This window comes from Pristiophorus japonicus, chromosome 2 (genome assembly GCF_044704955.1).
Source record: "Pristiophorus japonicus isolate sPriJap1 chromosome 2, sPriJap1.hap1, whole genome shotgun sequence".
NCBI lineage: Eukaryota > Metazoa > Chordata > Chondrichthyes > Pristiophoridae > Pristiophorus > Pristiophorus japonicus.
Genome location: NC_091978.1, coordinates 208,449,316 through 208,476,378, shown reverse-complemented (window position 1 = coordinate 208,476,378; position 27,063 = coordinate 208,449,316). Strand labels below are relative to the sequence as shown.

Sequence of the window (27,063 nt, the reverse complement as noted above, 5' to 3'; positions counted from 1 at the left end):
GCAAATTGTGGCTATCCAGACCCATCACCGCAGCCAGTCAAACGCATCACCACAAACAATGAAACTGATCCAGACGCATTAAGGGAAACCTCAGCTCAGCGCGACATTTATTCATAAAATGGATATATATGCACGAGCTGGAAGCAGCTCAGAGCAAACGAAAAGGAACGGACGAACATGGAAGAAATAAATGGAAGAGAAGAGAACGACCAGAAGAGGGAACATCGAAGAGCAGCAACCGGTCATGGAACCAACGACCACAAACTAAGATAACAGCAACTAACTGGACGGGTGATTGTATGTCTTCGGTCAATTCTCTCAGAAGTCTTGTTCTGTAATTTTTAGTTCATTTTTGTGTAATAAAACTGATAGTTGAGTTAAGCCTAAACTTTGCGTCACGTGTAGTCCTTTCCTGTAATTCCCGAGGTCTACGAATCAAGGTAGAGTGTAAAATGAACACCCTACAATGATAACCATAGGTTTCTATGCAGGAGATAACTTAGCTTGCCATCTGTGTCTGCTGGTCCAAACAGTGAAAGGATGGATCCCCATGTTCGCTGCCAGATGGGCTTGCCCCTCTCTTGACCCAGAAGCTCCGACCCCAGGACTTGGAAAACATTACGCAGACTGACTCTTCATTGCAGTACTGAGAGATTGCTGTATGTTGGATTAGATGTTCAGGTGGATGTCAAAGATACAATGGTACTTTTGAGTGTCATTCCTGGCTCAATGGTTGTCATGAAAGGCTAGATAAATGCAAGTTAGTTTTTTTTCTTTTGAAGAAGAGCGGGGAGTTTTATCGTTCTGGTTAACATTTGTCCCTCAACCAACACCATGAAAAGAAACAAATCAGCTGGTCATTAATCTCTATATAATTGTACTTTGTAGGACCTTACTGTGTGAAAATTGTTTGCTGTGTGCTACAAAACAACAGTGACTATATTTCAAAAGTTAATCATTATCTGTGAAGCACTTTGGGACATCATGAGATGAAAGATGTTTAAATACAAGGGGCCGAAATTGCCCCCTTTTTTAAGACCCATGTAATGGGGTGGGAAGGACTTTCCGACCGGGAGAGTCGGTCCAACACCAACAGGCAGCCTGGGACCCCTTCTTGGGTACCGGGTCACTGGCCCGGCCGAAACCCTCCCTGGTGGCACAGTGAGCTTGACGCAGACCTTGCAGCGTCCTTCCCCTTTAAGTGAAGGGGATGGACGCTGACGTCATCAGCATCGCACTGATGATACCACCCGCCTTCCACCTCGCTCCCGACTCTCTCCCATCCCTCTGTCGTCCCCAACACCGGTAAACCAAAGTGCCCAATTTCCCTCTATTCCCGCCCCATCTGTACTGGTGGTAATTTGCCACCTAATTCGAATTATCCGCCGCAAACGGAGCAGAGGGCAATTTCGGCCCCAACTTCTTTTGTTCAGGTGTGTCAGGGCCTGTAGAAATGGTTGGCAAAATCCTGATTGCCTGTCAGCTGCAGACAATGCTGGTTTTCAGTCACTCTGGCATGCTTTCTTTCATGAAATACGATATAAAACATGACCTCTGATGACAGGCCCATCTTGAGATGATGTTTCTGAAGCACCATTCAACATAACAACTGGCCAGGCATTCACATGTTAGTTATACCAACGAGGTCCGTCATCACAACTGCATCAGAGCTAGTTTTTCCTCCCTGTAGTTACGTGTGACGGCGGGTGGGCACGGAACATCCTTCGAGCAATCTTTCTTCCTTGCATCCCTTTGTAGGCCCTTGTGTTCCAAAAATATCAACTCTGAATTCCCATTGGTACCAGAAAAAGGAGCTTAACCCATACTTGCACTTTAGTGATCATATGCCAAGGAACCAAAGAACTCAGCAGAAAGAGGAGTATCAGATACTGCATGACAGGAAGAGGCATATTAAACGTTCTGATTTATATTGGGGGTGGGAGGATGCCAGTTTTATTGGTGTTTGATGTTGCAATGGTACTTTGAGTCCCAGGGGTATATTCCTTTAATAATTACTTGTAGATACTTTGCATAGTGTGCTATTTAGTAAAACTGGAGAGATTATACTTTCACAAATATATATTTTTCTTCAAAATGTATGTGTTTCCTCAATTTTAGATACTACCAAGCATTGCAAATGTTAATCCTGCAGTAAGAAACATGGCCGTCTTGTGTTTGGGTTCATCTGCGTTGCACAACAAAGATTTTGCAATTCAGCATCTGCCACTGTTATTACAGGTAATTAGTGGACTGATCTATTATTGAGTAAATCTTTCACTTCAATTCCCAGTTTGATTTCCTGAATTTCACTCAATGTAGGCTGGATCATCAGGACAGTATTGTCTCATTGAGTACTGTACTATTATATGTTCTACTTTAATATTGGAAAGGACTATTATTAACAACAACTTGAATTTATACAGTGTCTTTAACATAGTAAAACGTCCCAAAGTGTTTCACAGGAGTATTATAAGACAAAAAATTTGACACCGAGCCACAAAAGGAAAAATTAGGTACGGTGAACAAAAGCTTGGTCAAACAGGTAGATTTTAAGGCACGTCTTAAAGGAGGAGAGGTTTAGGCAAGAAATTCCAGAGCTTGGGGCCTAGGTAACAGAAGGCACGGCCACCAATGGTTGAGCGATTATGATCAGGGGTGCTCAAGAAGGCAGAATTAGAAGAGTGTAAGTATCTCTTTGAAGTGGCAGTGGGGTGGTTGTGGGGCTGGAGGAGATTTCAGAGCTAGGGAGGGGCGAGGTCATGGAGAGAGTTGAAAACAAGGATGAGAATTTTGAAATCGAGACGTTGCTTAACCAAGATCCAATGTAGGTCAGTAAACACAGGGGTGAAACATAGAAACATAGAAACATAGAAAATAGGTGCAGGAGCAGGCCATTCAGCCCTTCTAGCCTGCACCGCCATTCAACGAGTTCATGGCTGAACATGAAACTTCAGTACCCACTTCCTGCTTTCACGCCATACCCCTTGATCCCCCGAGTAGTAAGGACTTCATCTAACTCCCTTTTGAATATATTTAGTGAATTGGCCTCAACTACTTCCTGTGGTAGAGAATTCCACAGGTTCACCACTCTCTGGGTGAAGAAGTTTCTCCTTATCTCGGTCCTAAATGGCTTACCCCTTATCCTTAGACTGTGACCCCTGGTTCTGGATTTCCCCAACATTGGGAACATTCTTCCTGCATCCAACCTGTCCAAACCCGTCAGAATCTTAAACGTTTCTATGAGGTCCCCTCTCACTCTTCTGAACTCCAGTGAATACAAGCCCAGTTGATTCAGTCTTTCTTGATAGGTCAGTCCCACCATCCCGGGAATCAGTCTGGTGAATCTTCGCTGCACTCCCTCAACAGCAAGTATGTCCTTCCTCAAGTTAGGAGACCAAAACTGTACACAATACTCCAGGTGTGGCCTCACCAAGGCCCTGTACAACTGTAGCAACACCTCCCTGCCCCTGTACTCAAATCCCCTCGCTATGAAGGCCAACATGCCATTTGCTTTCTTAACCGCCTGCTGTACCTGCATGCCAACCTTCAATGACTGATGTACCATGACACCCAGGTCTCGTTGCACCTTCCCTTTTCCTAATCTGTCACCATTCAGATAATAGTCTGTCTCTCTGTTTTTACCACCAAAGTGGATAACCTCACATTTATCCACATTATACTTCATCTGCCACGCATTTGCCCACTCACCTAACCTATCCAAGTCACTCTGTAGCCTCATAGCATCCTCCTCGCAGCTCACACTGCCACCCAACTTAGTGTCATCCGCAAATTTGGAGATACTACATTTAATCCCTTCGTCTAAATCATTAATGTATAATGTAAACAGCTGGGGCCCCAGCACAGAACCCTGCGGTACCCCACTAGTCACTGCCTGCCATTCCGAAAAGTACCCATTTACTCCTACTCTCTGCTTCCTGTCTGACAACCAGTTCTCAATCCACGTCAGCACACTACCCCCAATCCCATGTGCTTTAACTTTGCACATTAATCTCCTGTGTGGGACCTTGTCGAAAGCCTTCTGAAAGTCCAAATATACCACATCAACTGGTACTCCTTTGTCCACTTTATTGGAAACATCCTCAAAAAATTCCAGAAGATTTGTCAAGCATGATCTCCCTTTTACAAATCCATGCTGACTTGGACCTATCATGTCACCATTTTCCAAATGCGCTGCTATGACATCCTTAATAATTGATTCCATCATTTTACCCACTACTGAGGTCAGGCTGACCGGTCTATAATTCCCTGCTTTCTCTCTCCCTCCTTTTTTAAAAAGTGGGGTTACATTGGCTACCCTCCACTCGATAGGAACTGATCCAGAGTCAATGGAATGTTGGAAAATGACTGTCAATGCATCCGCTATTTCCAAGGGTGATAGGTGAACGGGACTTGATGTGAGTTAGGAGACGGGCAGCCGAGTTTTGGATGGCCTCAAGTTATGTAGGGTGGAATGTGGGAGGCCAGCCAGAAGTGCATTTGAGGTAACAATGGCATGGATGAGGATTCCAGCAAGAGATGAGCTGAGGCAAGGCTGGAAGACGGATGATACAGAGGTGGAAATAGGCGGTCTTAGTTATGTGGTCGGAAGCTCATTTCAGGGTCAAATACGTCACCAAGGTTGTGAATAGTGTGGTTCAGCGTCAGCCAGCTGTTAGGGAGAGGGATAGAGTCAGTGGCTAGGGAACTGAGTTTGTGGCAGGGACCGAAAACAATGGCTTCGGTCTTCCCAATATTTAATTGGAGAAAATTTCTGCTGATCCAGAACTGGATGCCGGACAAGGAGTCTTGACAATTTAGAGGCCTTGGAGGGGTCGAGAGAAGTGGTGGTGAGGTAAAGCTGGGTGTCGTCTGATGTCGACACCCAGCTGTGTTTTCGGATGATGTCGCCAAGGGGCAGCATGTAGATGAGAAATAGGAGGGGGCCAAGGATAGATCCTTGGCAGATACCAGAGGTAATGATGCGGGAGTGGGAAGAGATGGCATTGCAGATGATTCTCTGGCTACGATTAGATAGATAAGAATGTAACCAGGCGAGTGCAGTCCCACCCAGCTGGACGATGGCGGAGAGGCGTTGGAGATGGATGGATCGTGTCAAAGGCTGCAGACAAGTCGAGGAGGACGAGGGGGGATAGTTTTACCTTTGTCACAGTCACAATCACGAATTAAAAAGAAATATGCAGAAACACTAGGTCTCTGAGGTGTTGCTCACAAGCTGAGGAGGAAGTTGGGCTATATTTATGGTGGAGGCCAGTAGTGAGATTCATGATAACTTTGAGGTTTGGGGTATGTGGGTAGCGGGGTTATCTGTTGGGGAGTGGCATTTTGATTTACAAAAAGGAAGTTAAGCTCTACATGAGCGTATTGGTGGCTGTAAAGTGGGGTATGGCTCTCTTAGAATTTGAGGATTGTGGTGGACCATGCATCTGTACATCAGAGTACTGTAAATAGAATTGTAGGATTGTTCAGGTACTATTGTTATGGATATATAATGCACTCCCCTCAGAAGTGAAACATATAAGGCAATGCCATAATCTAAAGCTTTCTTTGTCTGAATTTGGATGGGGGTTGGCATTTGGAAGCAGGGGTTGGGTTCTTTGGTTTGATATCACTGTGCAATGGAACTTAACGGCAGAAGTGGAATGGAATGTGGAATTCGGCTCACTGGTGGATTCCTGGTATCTCTGCAGTGAGGGAAGGAGAGAGCAGGGGCCTGACTGCAAGGAAAAGGGATCTGGGTCTGGCAGTGCTGGTTTGTAAATTTATACGGGATTTCTGTAAACAATGAAGCTGGTATATTGGTTAGTACACACTTGGAGTACTGTGCACAGTTCTGGTATCCATATTACAAAAAGAATATAGAGGCACTGCAGAAGGTGCAAAAATGATTTCAAGTATAGTACTAGAACTGAGCGATTATAACTATCAGGAAAGACTGGGGCTCTTTTCTGTATGTAAGAATAGCATAGATCCATTTAAGGCAAAGCTAGATAAGTACATGAGGGAGAAAGGAATAGAAGGATATGCCGATAGAGATGGATGAAGGCTCCTGTGGAACATAAACATCAGCATGGAGTAGTTGGGCTGAATGGCCTGTTTCTGTGCTGTAAATTCTATGCATCTTGGGATTGGCTCTTGGAACTGTCCTTTTGGCTCTATCTGTTTGGCCCCACGAACCTGCTCCGCCATTCAATAAGATCATAGCTGATCATCTAGCTCAACCCCACTTTCTTGCACTATTCCCATACCCCTTGATTCCTTTAATATCTAAAAATCTATCGATCTCTGTCTTGAACATATTCGACGACTGAACTTCCACAGCTCTCTGGGATAGAGAATTGAAAAGATTCACACCCCCGAATGAAGAAATTTCTCCTCAGTCCTAAATGGCTGACCCCTTACTCTGAGACTGTGACTCCACAGCCAGGTTAAACATCCTTTACCTGCATCTACCCTGTCAAGCCCTGAAAGAATTTTGTAGGTTTCAATGAGATTACCTCTCATTCTTCTGAACTCTGGAGAAGAGGCCTAGTCCACTCAATCGCTCTCTCCTCATGTAATAAAGGTGAACATACCATTTGCTTTCTTGCTTGCTGTACCTGCATGTTAACTTTCAGTGATTTGTGTACAAGGACACCCAGGTCCCTCTGAACACCAACACTTCCCAATCTCTCACCATTTAAAAAAAAATACTCTGCTTTTCTATTTTCCCTACCAAAGTGGATAACTTCACATTTTTCCACATTATATTCCATTTGCCATGTTCTTGCCCATTCACTTAGCCTGTCTATATCACTTGAAGCCTCTTTGCATCCTCTTCACAACTTACAATCCTATCTAGCTTTGTATCATCAGCAAACTTGGATATATTACATTTGGTCCCCTCATCTAAATCATTGATATAGATTGTGAATTACTGATGCCCAAGCACCGATCCTTGTGGCACCTCACTAGTTACAACCTGCCAACCCGAAAATGACCCGTTGGAGATTGGAGCGACTTGTTTTACATAATATGATTTGTTATTTTCTACTTTTGTTATTCACTAATTAGAAAAGAGAGAAATAGACATTATGGGGTAGAGTTTCTGCTTGGTTGCTGTTATATATGTAAACTTGTATTTACTCTGTACAGCCACCAAAGGGCTCATCCCCTGGAGTCCCAAGGGATCCCATAATCCCTTGGGAGCACAGGTATTTAAGGAGGCCTCACAGGTTGGAGAGACACTCTGGAGACCTGCAATGAAAGACTACGGTCACACATTACTTTGAGCTCACAGTGTTCAGTCTGACTCTTTCTCCATACATAACAACTGGAGATACAGATAGCGAACCAAAAGATGCAGAGAACAGTGGGCATCCTGGAGAAATTCTCGGAGGGAGATGATTGGTAAACTTTTGTGGAGCGACTCAACCAATACTTTGTGGCCAATGAACTAGATGGGGAAGAGAACGTATAGCCTCATGAAGAATCTGCTTACTCCAGCGAAACCCACGGAAAAATCATATGATGATTTGTGCACACTGGTCCGAGAGCATTTGAACCCGAAGGAAAGCGTTCTGATGGCGAGGTACCGGTTCTACACCTACAAAAGGTCTGAAGGCCAGGAAGTTGCGAGTTATATCGTCGAACTAAGACGTCTTGCACAACATTGCGAATTTGAAGGACATTTGGAACACATGCTCAGAGACTTTTTCGTACTTGGCATTGGCCACGAAACCATACTTTGCAAACTTGTAGAGACCCCAACCTTGAGTAAGAGAGAGCCCAGGTGTTCATTGCCACCAGTGACAATACTAAGCAAACCTCAGCACACAAGTGCTGCTACAAGTACTGTGAACAAAGTGATGTTTTCAAATCGCAACGTACAGGGAAGGTCACACTTGCCTGCAGCTGCACGTCCGCAGATGTCTGAGTCCACCATCAAGGGTGATGAATGGTAGGCCATTAACACCTTGTTGGCGCTGCGGGGGTGATCATAGTTTCCATTCATGCCGATTCAAAGGGTATGTTTGCAAGGGCTGTGGAACAATGGGACATCTCCAACATATGTGCAGGCGAGCTGCAAATCCTGTTAAATCTGCAAACCACCATGTTGCAGAGGAGGACAGATCCACGGAGGATCATGACGAACTGGAGCCTCGGACCGAGGAAGCAAGAGGTACATGGGGTGCACACATTCACCACGAATTGTCCCCCAAAATGCTAAATGTCGAATGAAATGGACTCCCGGTGTCAATGGAGCTGGACACGGGCACGAGCCAGTCCATCATGGGCAAAAAGACTTTCGAAAGATTGTCGTGCAGCAAGGCCTCAAGGTCAGTCTTAACTCCCATTTGTACAAAACTAAGAACTTACACAAAAGAACTGATTCCTGTAATTGGCAGTGCTACCATAAAGGTCTCCTACGATGGAGCAGTCCACAAGCTACCACTCTGGGTGGTACCAGGCGATGGTCCCACGCTGCTCAGCAGGAGCTGGCTGGGAAAGATACGCTGGAACTGGGACAACGTCCAAGCGCTATCGCCTGCTGATGACACTTCGTGTGCCCAGGTCTTAAACAAGTTCCCTTCACTGTTCGAACCAGGCGTTGGGAAATTCCAAGAAGCAAAAGCGCAGATCCACCTGATTCCGGGGGCGCAATCCATCTATCACAAGGCGAGAGCAGTACCGTACATGAGAGGGTTCAGATCGAGCTAGACCGGCTGCAACGAGAGGGCATCATTTCACCGATCGAGTTCAACAATTAGGCCAGCCTGATAATTTCTGTCCTCAAGGGAGACGGCACCGTCAGAATCTGTGGCGATTACAAAGTAACTATTAATCGTTTTTGTGCAGGACCAATACCCACTACCAAAGGCCGACGACCTCTTTGCAACACTGGCGGGAAGAAAGACGTTCACGAAGCTGGATTTGACTTCAGCCTACATGACACAGGAACTGGAGGAATCATCGAAGGCCTTCACCTGCATCAACATGCACAAAGATGCCCGTTTGGAATCCGATCGGCAGCGACGATATTCCAGAGAAACATGGAAAGCTTACTGAAGTCGGTCCCGCGCACCGTGGTCTTCCAGGACAACATCTTGGTCACGGGTTGGGACACAGTCGAGCATCTGCAGAACCTGGAGGAGGTTCTTAGCCGACTCAACCGCGTGGGGCTCAGGTTAAAACGTTTGAAGTGCGGCATCAGGCCCACCGATTCGAAGACTGATCCAATTGAGAACGCACCGAGGCCACAGAACATGACGGAGCTGCGGTCATTTCTAGGACTCCTGAACTACTTTGGTAACTTCTTACCAGATCTCAGCACACTGTTAGAACCACTACATGTCTTAATACGAAAATGGGACGGATGGGTTTGGGGCAAAAGCCAAGAAAATGCCTTTGTAAAAGCGAGAAAATGGTTATGCTCAAACAAATTGCTTGTGTTGTATGATCCATGTAAGCGTTTGGTACTAGCATGTGATGTGTCGTCATATGGCACCGGGTGTGTATTGCAACAAACTAATGATTTCGGGAAACTGCAACCGGTTGATTATGCATCCAGGAGTCTGTCTATGGCTGAGAGAACCTGCAGCATGATTGAGAAAGAAGCGTTAGCCTGTGTCTATGGGGTAAAGAAAATGCATCAATACCTGTTTGGGCTAAAATTCGAATTGGAAACTGACAATAAACCACTCATATCCCTGTTTTCCGAGAGTAAAAGAATAAATACCAATGCATCGACCCGCATCCAGAGATGGGCGCTCACGTTGTCCGCATACAACAACGCCCTCCGCCAGGCACAGAAAACTGCACCGATGCTCTCAGTAGGCTGCCATTGCCCACCACGGGTGGAAATGGCGCAGCCCGCAGATTTAGCCATGGTTATGGAAGCATTTGAGAGTGAGCAATCACCCATCACAGCCCGGCAGATCAAAACCTGGACGAACCAGGACACCTTATTGTCCCTAGTCCAAAACTGTGTGCTTCACGGGAGCTGGTCCAGTGTCCCAGTGGAAATGCAGGAAGAGATAAAGCCGTTCCAGCGGCCCAAAGATGAAATGTCTATTCAGGCAGACTGCCTTCTGTGGGGCAATCGAGTAGTGGTCCTCAAGAAGGGCAGAAACACCTGAATCAGTGACCTCCACAGTACCCACCCAGGCATCGTAATGATGAAAGCGATAGCCAGATCCCACGTGTGGTGGCCCGGTATCGATGCGGACTTAAAGTCCTGCGTTCACAGATGTAATACATGCTCGCAGTTAAGCAATGTACCCAGGGAGGTGCCGCTAAGTTTATGGTCTTGGCCCTCCAAACCATGGTCTAGGGTACACGTCGACTATGCAGTCCCGTTCTTGAGTAAAATGTTCCTTATGGTTGTAGATGCGTACTCCAAGTGGATTGTTGTGAGATCATGTCGGTTAGCACATCCGCTGCTACTACTGAAAGCCTGCGTGCCATGTTTGCCACACACGGTCTACCCGATGTCCTGGTGAGCGACAACGGGCCATGTTTTACCAGTGCTGAGTTCAAAGAATTCATGACCCGCAAGGGGATCAAACATGTCACATCTGCCCCATTTAAACCAGCGTTCAATGATCAGGCAAAGAGAGCAGTGCAAACCATCAAGCAAGGCTTGAAGAGGGTAACTGAAGGCTCGCTGCAGACCCGCCTATCCCGAATCCTGCTTAGCTACCGCACAAGACCCCACTCACTCACTGGGATCCCACTTGCTGAACTGCTCATAAAAAGAGCACTTAAGACAAGGCTCTTGTTAGTTCACCATGATCTACATGAACAGGTAGAGAGCAGGCGGCTTCAACAAAGTACATACCATGATAGCGCAAATGTGTCAAGCGAGATTGAAATCAATAATCCTGTATTTGTATTGAATTATGGACAAGGTCCCAAGTGGCTTCCGCCACTGTCGTAGCCAAAGAGGCGGGCAGGGCGTTTCGGGTCAAATGGACTCATTCACCGGAAACACTTGGACCAAATCAAACGCAGATTCACGGACTATCCTGAGCAAACTACTTTGGACCCTACATTCTTTGACCCCCCCCAACATACACACCAGTGGCAACCGGCATCACGATTGACCACAAAGCAGAACCCATCATCCACAGCAGCCCAGCAGGACCCAACACACCAGGCAGCCCAGCAAGGCTGGCTGCACAGCAGCCCAGCAAGGGCCCAACAATTGATTCAACAATACCAGCTTTCACACCGAGATGATCAACCAGGGCAAGAAGGGCCCCAGATCGACTCACATTTTAAATAGTTATACTATTGACTTTGTGTGGGGGGAGTGTTATTATATATGTAAACTTGTATGTACTCTGTACAGCCACCAGAGGGCTCATCTCCTGGAGTCCTAAGGGATTCCATAATCCCTTGGGAGCACAGTTATTTAAGGAGGCCTCAGAGGTTGGAGAGGCACTCTGGAGACCTGCAATAAAAGACTGTCACACTTTACTTTGAGCTCACAGTGTTCAGTCTGACTCTTTCTTTATACATAACAGTTGCCCTCTTTTTTTGCGTAACCGGTGAAAAAGATCGCAGCATTTTAAGCGCAAATTACGTCGAGGGCAAATCAAGCTTCTGCATAACATCGTGCTCTAAGCCGGCCCCGTCCACAATCCCAGTCACCATAAATCCCAAGAAATACAAAACGAGGAATTTGAGAATTTCTGCTACTTGCGCTCGTTTACCGGTCTTCGAGGAGACTCAAAAATTAAGTTGGTTCTTTTGGGGGCAAGGACACTTCTAGGCATGTTTTAAAAGTTTGTGAATGTAATATTTTTTTAATATACTAAGAAACTGATTATTGTACCCCAATATAACTCGCCACTGGTTCTGGATATATTTTCCAAGTCAGTTTCAATAATTTAAAATTGGGTTACTCACGGATGGAGAATTGACACTGATTTAAAAATGCTTATTTTTGTGATCAACTCATTTTCAGCTGTATTAATTAAAGTACACCAAGTTACCTCTCTGCAGCAAAATTATTAAAAGAAACTGCATTTTAAAACTCTGTGCCGATTGTGCTGGTTCATGGTAATTTTTGCATTTGGTGATAGTCAAATAAGTTTGAGCATAAACTCTCAAAAAACACATTTCAAAATGGGTGTAGTTGCGCCCAAAGCGGAAATTCTTGCTCAAGCAATCAGGAAGAAGTAATTAAAACTCTGGTTAAGACCTAGCCAATGGTCATGATAAATGCATTAATTTTAATTTAAAGATATTGTCTGCAACTATCTGAACAAACACTAATATAAGTCCCTTTTGTATTATAGATTGCTCAACTTGATGAGGCCAAAGTGAAAATCAGTGCATTGCAGGCAGTATTTGACATTCTGCAGGTATTTGGGATTGAGGCTTTCAATCCCAGTCACCATAAATCCCAAGAAATACAAAACGAGGAATTTGAGAGTGAAATTGAGAAATCAAAAGATGAAGGATCAAAAGAGCCTGCTGTGGAAACTGACACAGTCAACAGTATCCTTACACTCCTCTTGGGATACTTAGACAGTGAGGTATGAATTACCAGTGGCTTTTGGAAGTGCATTTGGGGGAGTCTGGGTTTTTGGGTGGAGGATCTGATCATGGCAGGAGGGGGGGCACCGATCATGGTGGAGTGATTTTTTATTTAATATGCCTATTATACGTGTGTAAAATCTTACTTCTGTATGCACTTATCTGCCACTTCCTGATGTCATACCTTTTGTGTCTAAAAGTTGGGTTAAAGCGGTGAGTCTCAAAGAAGTGTGGTGGAGAGGCAAAAGGGCTTAGGCAGGGAATTGCAGAGCATGGGGCCTTGTTGGCTGAAGGTACAGCCACCAATGACAGGAGGGAGGGTGCATAAAATACCATAGTGTGAGGAATGAAAAGTACGGGGTTGTAGGTCTGGAGGATCTTCGAGATGGGGAGTTAAAACATGAAGATAAGAATGTTTTAATCAGAGGAGTTGAGGAACTGGGAGCAAATGTAGGTCAGCAAAGACAGGGCGATAGGTGAGTGGGACGGTACGGAATAGAATATGGGCACCAGAGTTATGCTGAAATTTATGGAGAGTGGAAGATGGGAAGGTGGACCTGCCAAGAGAGAATTGGAATAGTCGAGTCGAGAGGTGACAAAGGCATGGATGAGGGTTTCAGAAGGAGATGGGCAGAGGCAGGCAATGTTATGGCAGTGGAAGTAGAATTACTTTGTGATGGGGAGGATATGGTGATGGAAGCTCAGTGACCTTTCTTTTTCACTCTGGTTTCAAATGGGATGCTGTGGGTGGTATGTGTTGCAGGGAAAGGAGATACTAACGACTGCATTTTGGGTGTGAGTAACAAGAAAAATTGGTTCTCAGTTTCGCCCTTTTCATCTAGCTCCAAGTACTTGTGCTCTCTCCCCTTCTCTTCCCTCCCCTCCCCATAACGTCACTCTTCCATCCATTCCCTCCCTCTCCTCCCCAACCCATCCTTGTGTCTCCTCCCCATCCCTTCCCTTTCTCTCCTCCTGAACCACTCCCTCCCTCTCCTCCACTTCCCTCCTCTTCTTTGTTTTTCTTCTCTACACCTGCTCTTTATGCCCTCTCTTTTGAGTGTTTCTTCTCTTTCCCACTCCTCTTCCCTCATCTTTCCTCTTCCCCCTCCCCCCTCCTCTTCCTCTTCCCCCTTCCCCCCCCCTCCTCTTCCCCCTTCCCCCCCCCTCCTCTTCCCCCTTCCCCCCCTCCTCTTCCCCCTTCCCCTCCCTCCTCTTCCCCCTTCCCCCCCTCCTTTTCCCCCTCCTCTTCCCCCTTCCCCCCCTCCTTTTCCCCCTCCTCTTCCCCCTTCCCCCCCTCCTCTTCCCCCTTTCCCCCCCTCCTCTTCCCCCTTCTCCCCCTCCTCTTCCCCCTCTTCCTCTTCCCCCTTCCCCCCTCCTCTTCCCCCTTCCCCCCCTACTCCTCTCTTTCCCCCCCCCACACACTCCTCTCTTCCCCCTCCCACCCCCCACTCCTCTCTTCCCCCTCCCACCCCCCACACCTCTCTTCCCCCTCCCACCCCCCACACCTCTCTTTCCCCCTCCCATCCCCACTCCTCTTTTCCCCCTCCCAACCCCCACTCCTCTCCCCCCCCCCCCCCACTCCTCTTCCTCGTCCCCTCCCCTGTTCCTCCCCCCAATGCATATAATTTTATGATGATAAAAATTACGTGTATTTCTAGATAACGGACCTCAGTACTGTAGCTGCCGAAGGCCTTGCTAAACTGCTTTTTTCTGGAAGACTTTCTAGCCCCAAACTCCTTACCCGGCTTATTTTGTTATGGTACAATCCTGTGACTGAAGAGGACACCTTCCTTCGACATTGCCTAGGTGTTTTCTTTCCTCTGTATGCGTTTACTAACAGGTTTGTCTTTTATATGGTCTTTCAAATATGTTTTTAAATGTTCTTTAGAACGTTTAGGAGTTCAATAAAACTGAAAGCTGAGATTATGCTGAAGATGAGGTAAATTGTAAAACATTAAAATGCCCTTGGTGGAGAGGTGATTTTTGAGTTTGTGGGGCAATCCTATAAAGAACAATATTACTCAATGGAATTACAGTATTGAATTTTAATTTCTTACATTAGATGTGTAAAATAGCCATTTTTATTTGGGTTAGATGTTAAATAAATGCAGAATTTTCAGAAATTTGAAGGTCATTCCATAACGACATCTCCATTCTTGATTGTGCTATGAGGATAGATTGAGTAGACTAGGCCTATATTCTCTAGAATTTAGAAGAATGAGAAGTGATCTCATTGAAACATACAACATTTTTACAGGGCTTGACGGGGTAGATACAGGAAGTATATTTCTCCTGGCTGGGGATTCTGAAGCCAGGGGTCACAGTCTCAGAATAAGGGGTCAGCCATTTAGGACTGAGATGAGGCGAAACTTCTTCACTGAGGGTGGTGAATCTTTGGAATTCTCTACTTCAGAGGGCCGTGGATGCTCAGTCATTGAGTATATTCAAGACAGAGATCGATAGAATTTTGAATATTAAGGGAATAGAGAGATGTAGCGATAGTGCAGGAAAGTGGGCAAAATGGCCGCCTACTCCTAATTGTTATGTTCTTATTTTAAAATTTTATCAGGACTTTGTTGTACATTTTTGATATAATTGGGAATGTAATAAACACTTGATTTAAGAATATTTGCGGTTTTAAATGTAATAATTTCAGCCTCCTTGCGTAAGTTGATATTGTTGGTTATGCTAGAACAGGCACAGTTGACCCAATGCATTTCGAGCTCGGCACAATGCTAAACTCTTCTTCCTTCTCCGTGCCCGTATCTTTGGCCAGGAGTCTTTTATAGTCCTCCAACCCTGCACAGCTCGTATCTACCTCCTTCCCAAGATGCACAAACAGGTCTGCCCTGATAAACCCATCATTTCAGCCTGTTCATACCCCACGGAACGTATTTCTTCCTAATTCAATTATTTTTTTCTCTTTGTCCATTACCTTCCAACCTACATCCGTGACTCTTTTGATGCCCTCCACCGTTGCAATAGATTCCTGGCCCTAACTGTCTCCTTTTCACCATGGACATCCAGTTCATCTACACCTCCATCTCCCACCAGAATGGTCTGTGGGCCCTTTGCTGCTTCCTTGAACAGAGTCCCAACCAGTCTCCAACCACCACCACCTTCCTCCGCCTGGCTGAACATGTTCTTGCATTGAACAACTTCTCCTTTGATTCCTCTCACTTCCTCCAAATAAAAGATATTGCTGTGGGAACCCGTATGGATCCTGGCTATGCCTACCTTTTTGTGGGATACGTGGAACATTCTTTGTTCCAGTCCGACTCATCTTTTTCCAGTACATTGCTTCAAATTTCTACCCGTGCCTCACTTTCACATGGTCCATCTCTGACTCTGCCCTTCCTCAACTTCTCTATCTACATTTTTGGGGATAGGCTGTCAACCAATGGCTACTATAATCCCACTGACTCCCACAGTTACATTGATTACACTTCCTCCCCTCTCAACCCACTTCCTACAAGGACTCTATTCCATTCTCTCATTTGCTCCGACTCCGTTGTATCTGTTCTGACGATGTCACCTGTCACACCAGTGCTTCCAACATGTTTTTCCTCAACCGAGGCTTCCCCTCCACCGTGGTTGACAGGGCCCTCGACCGTGTCCGTCCCATTTCTCGCACTTGTGCCCAATGATCGCTACAAGGTGCGCGACCACCCCACGCAACCCGGGACCAATTTTTTTGGTGTAAAGTTTCACGCGCAAAACTGAATGGGCGGTGCAGCAGTAGAAAACATAGCAACATAGTAAATAGGAGCAGTAGTAGGCCATTCGGCCCTTCAAATCTGCACCGCTATTCACTATGATCATGATTGGTCCTCTGGTTCAACACCCTATTCCCGCTTTTTCCCCATACCCCTTGATGCGTTTTGTTTCTAGAAATCTATCTATCTCCCTCTTAAATATATTCAGTGACTTGGCCTCCACAGTTCCCTGTAAGTTGCGCTTTTTTCTGCATAGCCTGTTTCTTAACCAATAAGGGAATTAAGGGTTATGGGGAGCGGGCGGGTAAGTGGAGCTGAGTCCACGGCCAGATCAGCCATGATCTTGTTGAATGGCGGAGCAGGCCCGAGGGCCTAGATGGCCTACTCCTGTTCCTAATTCTTATGTTCTTTTAGTGTGCTGTCCCTTTACATTTCCGCGCATGCGTGGTATTTACAACGGAGAAGCCGGTGAGCGTCCTGCGCTAGACCTTTCCCATTGCTGTGCGACCTCGCAGCTTAGAGGGAACACTGCTTAAAGGGGCTGCGCAGCAAAAAAAATATGAGGGAACATTGCTTCTGCCCTCACCCCACCCTTCCCTCACAGAACCATGAATAGGGTTCCCCTTGTTCTCACCTTCTATCCCACCAGCCTCCACATTCAGTGGATCATTCTCCACCATTTCTGCCACCTCCAGTGCGATGCCACCACCAAATACATCTTCCCCTCCCCTTTCAGCATTCCAAACGGATCATTCCCTCTGCGACACCCTTGTCTACTCTTCTATCACCCCCACGGCACCTTCTCATTCAAGTACAGGAGATGCAATACCCAGCTATTCACCTTATCCCTTTCCACCGTCTAGGACCCCAAACACTCCTTCCAGATGAAACCGCATGATCCTAAATTTCCAGTCGCTTGCCATTTTAATTCTCCGTCCCACTCCCACTCTGACATCTGTGTCCTCGGCTTCCTACACTGTTCCAATGAAGCTCAACGGAAACTTGAGGAACAGCAGCACCTCTTTCAATTAGACACTTTACAATCTTCTGGACTTAACATGGAGTTCAACAATTTCAGATCGTAATCACTGCTCCCATTTTTTTCCGACAGCAGCTGCTGGTAATAATTCTGTTGTTCTAAAAGAGTTTCAGTTTAATCACTCCTGCCTTCCACCCTTTCTCAGACCTTCTATTTTGTCCTTTCCTCCCCTTTCTATGCCTCTATACTTGTTTAAAATCTGTTACAACTGTAACGTTTTCCAGTTCTGATCGAAGGTCACCGACCTGAAACATTGGCCCGGAATTTGCGGTCAGCGGTGGAACGATCGCTGCTGACCACAAAGAAAGCTGCCCACAAAGATCTTGCAATCTCTGCAGTGAAAACTTGAGCTTTCTAAAATTGATTGTAGAGCTGTCAAAAGGGGATCCCTAGCGTAGAGCAACAGTGATGTCATCAAACTGTCTAAGCAGCCAATCACATTGAAGAATTTTCCCACAGCAAACCAGGAAATAAGCACTGATTATCTTCACTTTAAAAAAAATTTGTTTTGACAGAGAACTAAATAAAGATTGGGGCATTCACATAGGATTAATGTAGAAGCTGAAATATAATTATCTTTTGTTTTTAATTTAAATATTATTTTGAAAATCTAGTAATATTTATCATGGAGAAATTTGATATTCCACAAGTAAAAAATTTGTTTTTCAGGGCGAGAAGGGTTGTTCAGCAGTCAATACACCATTAAACCCCAGTTACACCTATTTCAATAAGGCTAAACCTTTTATAGGATGTATAACAGCGTAATTAGGTCTGAGAAGCTTTTTTCGACAGTTCAGCTAATAAGATGGCTGGCTATGGGGTGATCCACTGCGCAGCCTGTGGCATGCGCTAAATCTTGAAGTTACGGTCAGTTTTAGAGGGGTACTGACAGCAAACACTGACAGTTCGCCGTCATTACCACTGCAAAGTCCGGGCCATAACTCTGTCTCTCTTTCCACAAATGCTCCCTGGCCTGCTGAGTATTTCCAGCATTTCCTGTTTATATTTCAGGTTTCCAGCATCCACCATATTTTGCCTTTGTGAAAGTATTCTTTATTAGGTTATTTTCCAACAGAAACCCTGTTGAAAGTAATAAAGATTGAGGAAGCAAGTGTTGATCAACAAAATGAAATAGAACTGATGTTTAATATTGTGCAAAACTGTCTCTCTCAGGAAAAATCAAGAATGTTTTCAGGAAGCCTTCTTGCCTACTTTGAGGACCCTGTTTTGTGCACCAGCTTCTTCTCCTTTATCTGAAGTTAATGCACTTAATGTGGCAGAGCTTTTTGTGGATTTGACCCGAGCCAATGTGGTTAATTCCCAAAACAAACAGATACAGGACTATCAGGTATGCAACACTAACAATTGTATTTTATGTAAATTGGGCAATTCTTTCAAACAAAATAATGCTTGCTTTAGACAAAGAAAACACATTGGGGGGAAAATTGCGGTTGGAGGCTTCCTTTGGATGAACGCGTCCGACCCGAATTGGGCATTGCGCCCCTCAAACGAGGGCCGCTAACATACAGCTCGACATTACCTTTTGGGTGCCGGGCCTCAAACGAAGTGGAGTGCAGTCTCGGGCGCTCCGCTTCGTTGGAGGCGCGTCCCCGGGGCGTCAGCGAAGCGCTGAGTTCATCGCCATGCTGTAGAGGTCAGTGCTGCGCGGGAGCTCCGAGTAGCGTTGACATGCTACAGCGCCCCTCCCCTTCAGTTAAAGGGGAAGGCCGCGCACAGCGGCCTGGCACCCAAAAAGGAATGTCGAGCTGTATGATAGCGCCCCTGTCGAAGTGAGGGCCGCCATTGTCGGTCTGACCGAAGAGTCGGTTGACAAAATAAAATGGTGGCCTGGGGTGCCCACGGCCTCCCCTTTAAGGGCCACCGCAGACTAATGTCAGTGGCCCGTGGGGCAATTTTCCCCGCGGGCCACAAAGCGGTCGGCGTGCACGGCAATTACTTCATCGCCTGTTTCACGCAGGCAAATCGTCCCCAAAATCTATGGGGCAATTTCGCCCAAGGCACTACCGCCGCCTGCCCTTTGGCGAAAAGGCCATTCCACCTCATTAGTGCCTCCAGGGAGGTGCTGACGAGGCGCAAAAAAGGAGCAATATGGCCCCGAAGACCTTTACTTAGTGCATATGGTTAAGTGCCTTTATAGGACACTGTCTTGTAAAGGTGAGTTACTGCAAATTAAAAATAAAATTCTACTCTAATCTGCATTACAAATTTAGTCTGCCCATTTTGTAAAAGAAACAATTGAGATTGCCAAAGCAATTATACAACAGAAGTTCTGAATGGGGTGGTATTTTTTTGTCTCCATCTCAACCAAGAAATAGCTTATTTCTTCTTCTTTTATTCCAATTAAGCAAAGATTGTTTTTACTGCATGCGTGAAGTCAACCGCATATTCATTCTGCTGCGAGAGGAGAAATTACTGATATTTTTTCATTGGGAATTTTGCTTTTTCAGGTGTGGGCAGTTCTCTCTCAGCAGTGGCCTGTTCCTCCATGTTGGTAGCTTTTGGTCAAATGCTGTTAATTCAATCACTGTTCTGAATCTTCAGTTGGTTCTCCTTTCCTGACTATATTTTATTGTTTTAGTTCTTATGATTGCTGACTTAAGGATGTAATTTTTTTTTGTTGATGGGAATTTTGTTATCCTTCCCTTGTTTAGTAGTTGTTGGATTTATCATTGTTATTGTTGGCACGTTTTTAACTTCTAGAATTTAAGATACTTGTGATGTGTCTTTTGCAGAGTGTATTCATTGTATCCTATATGACTTGTTCTATTAGCTACATTGTTTCAAGATTTGAAAATGAATGTGTGACTGGTAGCAATGTGTCTCTCCAAGTGAACCGAATTCAACCGTTGAAAATGTTACATCCGAAGTCAAAGTGACATAGAGGATTACATTTCTGTTACACTACACTGAGTCTGTAAACTGTCCTTGCTTTAAAATGTTCAGAGAGATTTGGATGTCCTTGTGCAAGAAACACAGAAAGCCAGCATGCAGATACAGCAAGCAATAAGGAAGGCAAATGGCATGTTGTCCTTTATTGCAAGGGGGTTGGAGTGTAAGAGTAAGGAAGTCTTGCTACAATTGTACAGGCCTTGGTGAGACCACACCTAGAGTACTGTGCACAGTTTTGCTCTCCTTAACTGAAGATGGATATACTTGCCTTGGAGATGGTGCACAAAGTTTTACGAAATTGATTTCTGAGATGAGAGGGCTGTCTTATAATGAGAGATTGTATAGAATGGGCCTATACTCTCGAGTTTAGAAGAATGAGAGGTGATTGGATTGAAACATACAAGATTCTGAAGGGGATTGACAGAGTAGATGCTGAGAGGTTGTTTCCTTTGGAAAAACCCTTCCCTCTAGAACTAGAACACAGTCTCAGGGTAAGGGGTAGGCCATTTAAGACCGATGAGGAGGAATTTCTTCACTCAGGGTTGTGAATCTTTGGAATTCTCTGCCTCAGAAGGCTGTGGATGCTGAGTCTCTGAATAAATTCAAGGCTGAGATAGATAGATTTTTTAAATCTGGGGGAATCGAGGGATATGGAGATCGGGCAGGAAAAAGAGGAGTTGAGGTTGATGATCAGCCATGATCTTACTGAATGACAGGGCAGGCTCGAGGAGCCGTAGGTCCATCTCCTGCTCCTATTTTTTTTATGATCTTAAGAATAAGCTGTAAATTTAACAATGTATGTAGTTGGTTGAGGGATTGAGGATATATATACTGCTGTCAAAATACCTTTCTTACTTTTGTGTTGCATTAAAACCAGGGTTCCTTTTCAATGAGCATTTTTAGAGATTCATTGGAAACAGGAATACTGCCCAAGGAGTAGAGAACAACAAAAGTAACACCAAGTTATAAAACGATAATGCTGGGAACGGTGGCACCCGAGGTAGGCAACATATTAAAGGGCATCCTGAAGGAGCGTCGCTCTGCCTTTTGTGGGAAGGAGGTCATGCCCAATCAATCTATTGAACCATTTTGAGAAGATTAACAGGCCAAGTATTTAATAAATCGCTCCACACCAGGCCACAGGCAATTAGTTCTCAAAATCAAAAACACCACTTTTCGTTTCATGGCAGCCACTGTGCTATATGACTTCTTATCCAACAGCAAGTTTGGACGATCCAGAACTTCCAACTTAACATTAGCAAGATATGAAGCCTTCCTGTTAAATTGTGCCAGAAATTACACTACCTGACTCCTGATTCCATTGCCCTAAGTCAGAAGGTTGTGGGTTCAAGTTGTACTCCAGAGTCTTGAGCACAAAAATGTAGACTGATACTCCAGTGCAGCACTGAGGGAGTGCTGCATGGTTGCAGGTATTATCTTTCGGATGAGACATAAGAACATAATAAATAGGAACAGGAGTAGGCCATCTGGCCCCTCGAACCTGCTCCGCCATTCAATAAGATCATGGCTGATCTGATCTTGGCCTCAACTCCACTTCTCTGCCCTCTCCCCATAACCCTTAGCTCCCTTATCCTTCAAAAATCTGTCTATCTTCACCTTAAATATATTCAATGACCCAGCATCCATGGCGTAGAGAATTCCAAAGATTCACGACCCTCAGAGAAGAAATTCCTTCTCATTTCAGTTTTAAATGGGCGACCCCTTATTCTGAGACTATGCCCTCAGTTCTAGATTCCCCCACGAGAGGAAACATCCTCCCTGCATCTAACCTGTCAAGCCCCTCAGAATCTTGTACATTTCAATAAGATCACCTCTCAGTCTTCTAAATTCCAATGAGTATAGGCCCAACCTGCTCAACCTTTTTTCATATGACAACCCTTTCATTTCAGGAATAACCCCATGAACCAATGCAAGTATATCGCTACTTCAATAAGGAGACCAATACTGTACACAGTACTCCAGTTGTAGTCTCACCAACGCCCTGTACAGTAAAACCAAGGTCTGCTCTCTCAGGTGGGCGTAAAAGAACCCATGGCACACTTAACCCTCAATCAACATCACTAAAACAGATCATAGAAACAAAGAAAATAGGTGCAGGAGTAGGCCATTTGGCCTTTCGAGCCTGCACCGCCATTCAATGAGTTCATGGCTGAACATGCAACTTCATTACCCCATTCCTGCTTTCTCGCCATACCCCTTGATCCCCCTAGTAGTAAGGACTACATCTAACTCCTTTTTGAATATATTTAGTGAATTGGCCTCAACAACTTTCTGTGGTAGAGAATTCCACAGGTTCACCACTCTCTGGGTGAAGAAGTTTCTCCTCATCTCAGTCCTAAATGGCTTACCCCTTATCCTTAGACTGTGACCCCTGGTTCTGGACTTCCCCAACATTGGGAACATTCTTCCTGCATCTAACCTGTCTGAACCCATCAGAATTTTAAACGTTTCTATGAGGTCCCCTCTCATTTTTCTGAACTCCAGTGAATACAAGCCCAGTTGATCCAGTCTTTCTTGATAGGTCAGTCCCGCCATCCCGGGAATCAGTCTGGTGAACCTTCGCTGCACTCCCTCAATAGCAAGAATGTCCTTCCTCAGGTTAGGAGACCAAAACTGTACACAATACTCCAGGTGTGGCCTCACCAAGGCCCTGTACAACTGTAGCAACACCTCCCTGCCCCTGTACTCAAATCCCCTCGCTATGAAGGCCAACATGCCATTTGCTTTCTTAACTGCCTGCTGTACCTGCATGCCAACCTTCAATGACTGATATACCAGGTCTCGTTGCACCTCCCCTTTTCCTAATCTGTCACCATTCAGATAATAGTCTGTCTCTCTGTTTTTACCACCAAAGTGGATAACCTCACATTTATCCACATTATACTTCATCTGCCATGCATTTGCCCACTCACCTAACCTATCCAAGTCACTCTGCAGCCTCATAGCATCCTCCTCGCAGCTCACACTGCCACCCAACTTAGTATAATCTGCAAATTTGGAGATACTACATTTAATCCCCTCGTCTAAATCATTAATGTACAGTGTAAACAGCTGGGGCTCCAGCACAGAACCTTGCGGTACCCCACTAGTCACTGCCTGCCATTCTGAAAAGTACCCATTTACTCCTACTCTTTGCTTCCTGTCTGACAACCAGTTCTCAATCCATGTCAGCACACTACCCCCAATCCCATGTGCTTTAACTTTGCACATTAATCTCTTGTGTGGGACCTTGTTGAAAGCCTTCTGAAAGTCCAAATATACCACATCAACTGGTTCTCCCTTGTCCACTCTACTGGAAACATCCTCACACAATTCCAGAAGATTTGTCAAGCATGATTTCCCTTTCACAAATCCATGCTGACTTGGACCTATCATGTCACCTCTTTCCAAATGCGTTGCTATGATATCCTTAATAATTGATTCCATCATTTTACCCACTAATGAGGTCAGGCTGACCGGTCAATAATTCCCTGTTTTCTCTCTCCTTTTTTAAAAAGTGGGGTTACATTGGCTACCCTCCACTCAATAGGAACTGATCCAGAGTCAATGGAATGTTGGAAAATGACTGTCAATGCATCCGCTATTTCCAAGGCCACCTCCTTAAGTACTCTGGGATGCAGTCCATCAGGCCCTGGGGATTTATCGGCCTTCAATTCCATCAATTTCCCCAACACAATTTCCCGACTAATAAGGATTTCCCTCAGTTCCTCCTCCTTACTAGACCCTCCGACCCCTTTTATATCTAGACGGTTGTTTGTGTCCTCCTTAGTGAATACCGAACCAAAGTACTTGTTCAATTGGTTTGCCATTTCTTTGTTCCCTGTTATGACTTCCCCTGATTCTGACTGCAGGGGACCTACGTTTGTCTTTACTAACCTTTTTCTCTTTACATATCTATAGAAACATTTGCAATCCGTCTTAATGTTCCCTGCAAGCTTCTTCTCGTACTCCATTTTCCCTGCCCTAATCAAACCCTTTGTCCTCCTCTGCTGAGTTCTAAATTTCTCCCAGTCCCCGGGTTCGCTGCTATTTCTGGCCAATTTGTATGCCACTTCCTTGGGTTTAATACTATCCCTGATTTCCCTTGATAGTCATGGTTGAGCCACCTTCCCTTTTTTATTTTTACGCCAGACAGGAATGTACAATTGTTGTAGTTCATCCATGCGGTCTCTAAATGTCTGCCATTGCCCATCCACAGTCAACCCCTTCAGTATCATTCGCCAATCTATCCCAGCCAATTCACGCCTCATACTTTCAAAGTTACCCTTTTTTAAGTTCTGGACCATGGTCTCTGAATTAACTGTTTCATTCTACATCCTAATGCAGAATTCCACCATATTATGGTCACTCTTCCCCAAGGGGCCTCGCCCATCGAGATTGCTAATTAATCCTCTCTCATTACACAACACCCAGTCTAAGATAGCCTCCCCCCTAGTTGGTTCCTCGACATATTGGTCTAGAAAACCATCCCTTATGCACTCCAGGAAATCCTCCTCCACCGTATTGCTTCCAGTTTGGTTAGCCCAATCTATGTGCATATTAAAGTCACCCATTATAACTGCTGCACCTTTATTGCATGCACACCTAATTTCCAGTTTGATGCCCTCCCAACATCACTACTACTGTTTGGAGGTCTGTGCACAACTCCCACTAACGTTTTTTGCCCTTTGGTGTTCTGCAGCTCTACCCATATAGATTCCACATCATCCAAGCTAATGTCTTTCCTAACTATTGCATTAATCACCTCTTTAACCAGCAATGCTACCCCACCTCCTTTTCCTTTTATTCTATCCTTCCTGAATGTTGAATACCCCTTGATGTTGAGTTCCCAGCCCCGATCATCCTGGAGCCGCGTCTCTGTAATCCCAATCACATCATATGTGTTAACATCTATTTGCACAGTTAATTCATCCACCTTATTACGGATACTCCTTGCATTAAGACACAAAGCCTTCAGGCTTGTTTTTTTAACACCCTTTGTCCTTTTAGAATTTTGCTGTACAGTGGCCCTTTTTGTTCTTTGCCTTGGGTTTCTCTGCCCTCCACTTTTCCTCACCTCCTTTCTGTCTTTTGCTTTTTGTTTCCCTCTGTCTCCCTGCATTGGTTCCCATCCCCCTGCCATATTAGTTTAACTCCTCCCCAACAGCACTAGCAAACACTCCCCCTAGGACATTGGTCCGGTCCTGCCCAGGTGCAGACCGTCCGGTTTGTACTGGTCCCACCTCCCCCCAGAACCGGTTCCAATGCCCCTGGAATTTGAATCCCTCCCTGCTGCACCACTGCTCAAGCCACGTATTCATCTGCGCTATCCTGAGATTCCTACTCTGACTAGCACGTGGCACTGGTAGCAATCCCGAGATTACTACTTTTGAGGTCCTACTTTTTAATTTAGCTCCTAGCTCCTTAAATTCGTTTCGTAGGACCTCATCCCTTTTTTTACCTATGTCGTTGGTACCAATGTGCATCACGACAACTGGCTGTTCTCCCTCCCTTTTTAGAATGTCCTGCACCCGCTCCGAGACATCCTTGACCCTTGCACCAGGGAGGCAACATACCATCTTGGAGTCTCGGTTGCAGCCGCAGAAACGCCTATCTATTCCTCTTACAATTGAATCCCCTATCACTATCGCTCTCCCACTCTTTTTCCTGCCCCCGTGTGCAACAGAGCCAGCCACGGTGCCATGAACTTGGCTGCTGCTGCCCTCCTCTGATGAGTCATCCCCCTCAACAGTACTCAAAGCAGAGTATCTGTTTTGCAGGGGGATGACCACAGGGGACCCCTGCACTACCTTCCTTGCACTACTCTTCCTGCTGGTCTTCCATTCCCTAACTGGCTGTGGACCCTTCACCTGCGGTATGACCAACTCGCTACACGTGCTACTCGCGTCATTCTCAGCATCGTGGATGCTCCTGAGTGAATCCACCCTCAGCTCCAATTCCGCAACGCGGTCCGTCAGGAGCTGGAGGTGGATACACTTCCTGCAAATGTAGTCGTCGGTGTCCCTGAGTTCCCACATGGTACAGGAGGAGCATATCACATGACCGAGCTCCCCTGCCATGACTTAACCCTTAGATACACTTAAATTGGCAACAACAATGTTAAAAGTTACTGACTGATATGAAAAAGAAAAGCTACTCACCAATCACCAGCCAATCACATACCCCCTTGACTGTGACGTCACCTTTTGATTTCTTTCTACTTTTTTGCTTTCTCTCCCAGCTGGAGCTGTACAAGCCACACCTCTCTCGACGCTCCCCGGACTGCCCGACTGCTGAGCCTTTATAGGCCGCTGCCTCTCGCCGACTCCCGCCTCTCTCGATGCTCCATCTGGTCATTATTACATTGCTGTGCATAAATTGGCTGATGTGTTTCCTACATTACAACAGTGACTACACTTCAAAAAAGAATAGTACATCATTGACTGTAAAATGCTTTGGGATACCCGGTGGTCGTGAAAGGCGCTATATGAATGCAAGTCTGTCCTTTTTTCTTTTCTTGGCTACTTGCTCCGTCTGAACTCTTATGAACTCTCTGCAATGTCAGTGTCCATTTGGACTTTAAGCTGAGCTTGAAACCCATATCCTGTTTATTACTAAGACTGCTTATTTCCACTTCTGTAATATTGCTTTTGTCCTCGCACATCGCTGCTGAACCCTCATCCATGCCTTTATCACCTTCCTCCATCATTCTCCTTACCTACCTCCTGAGTTTCACCTTGCATAAATTCCTTCGCCCCTGTTCTATCCCATACTATGTCTCACTTTCTTATCACTCAGCCTATTCAGTGTCTTACATCTAAAATTGTGTTCTCAATTCTTCTAATTCTGCCCTAC

The 27,063-nt window shown here is 45.4% G+C and overlaps 1 protein-coding gene across 3 annotated transcripts in view; it reads left to right on the top strand.

Annotated features, from left to right (window-relative positions):
- Positions 1 to 27,063, top strand: part of ncapg (non-SMC condensin I complex, subunit G) — a 160,487-nt gene that overhangs the window by 94,197 nt on the left and 39,227 nt on the right. For all 3 annotated transcript variants that reach the window (XM_070870781.1, XM_070870779.1, XM_070870780.1), the window contains exons 14-17: positions 2,119 to 2,238; positions 12,303 to 12,542; positions 14,202 to 14,383; positions 18,472 to 18,646. In XM_070870781.1, coding sequence (XP_070726882.1) covers positions 2,119 to 2,238; positions 12,303 to 12,542; positions 14,202 to 14,383; positions 18,472 to 18,646 — 717 coding nt within the window. The remainder of the gene's footprint in view (positions 1 to 2,118; positions 2,239 to 12,302; positions 12,543 to 14,201; positions 14,384 to 18,471; positions 18,647 to 27,063) is intronic.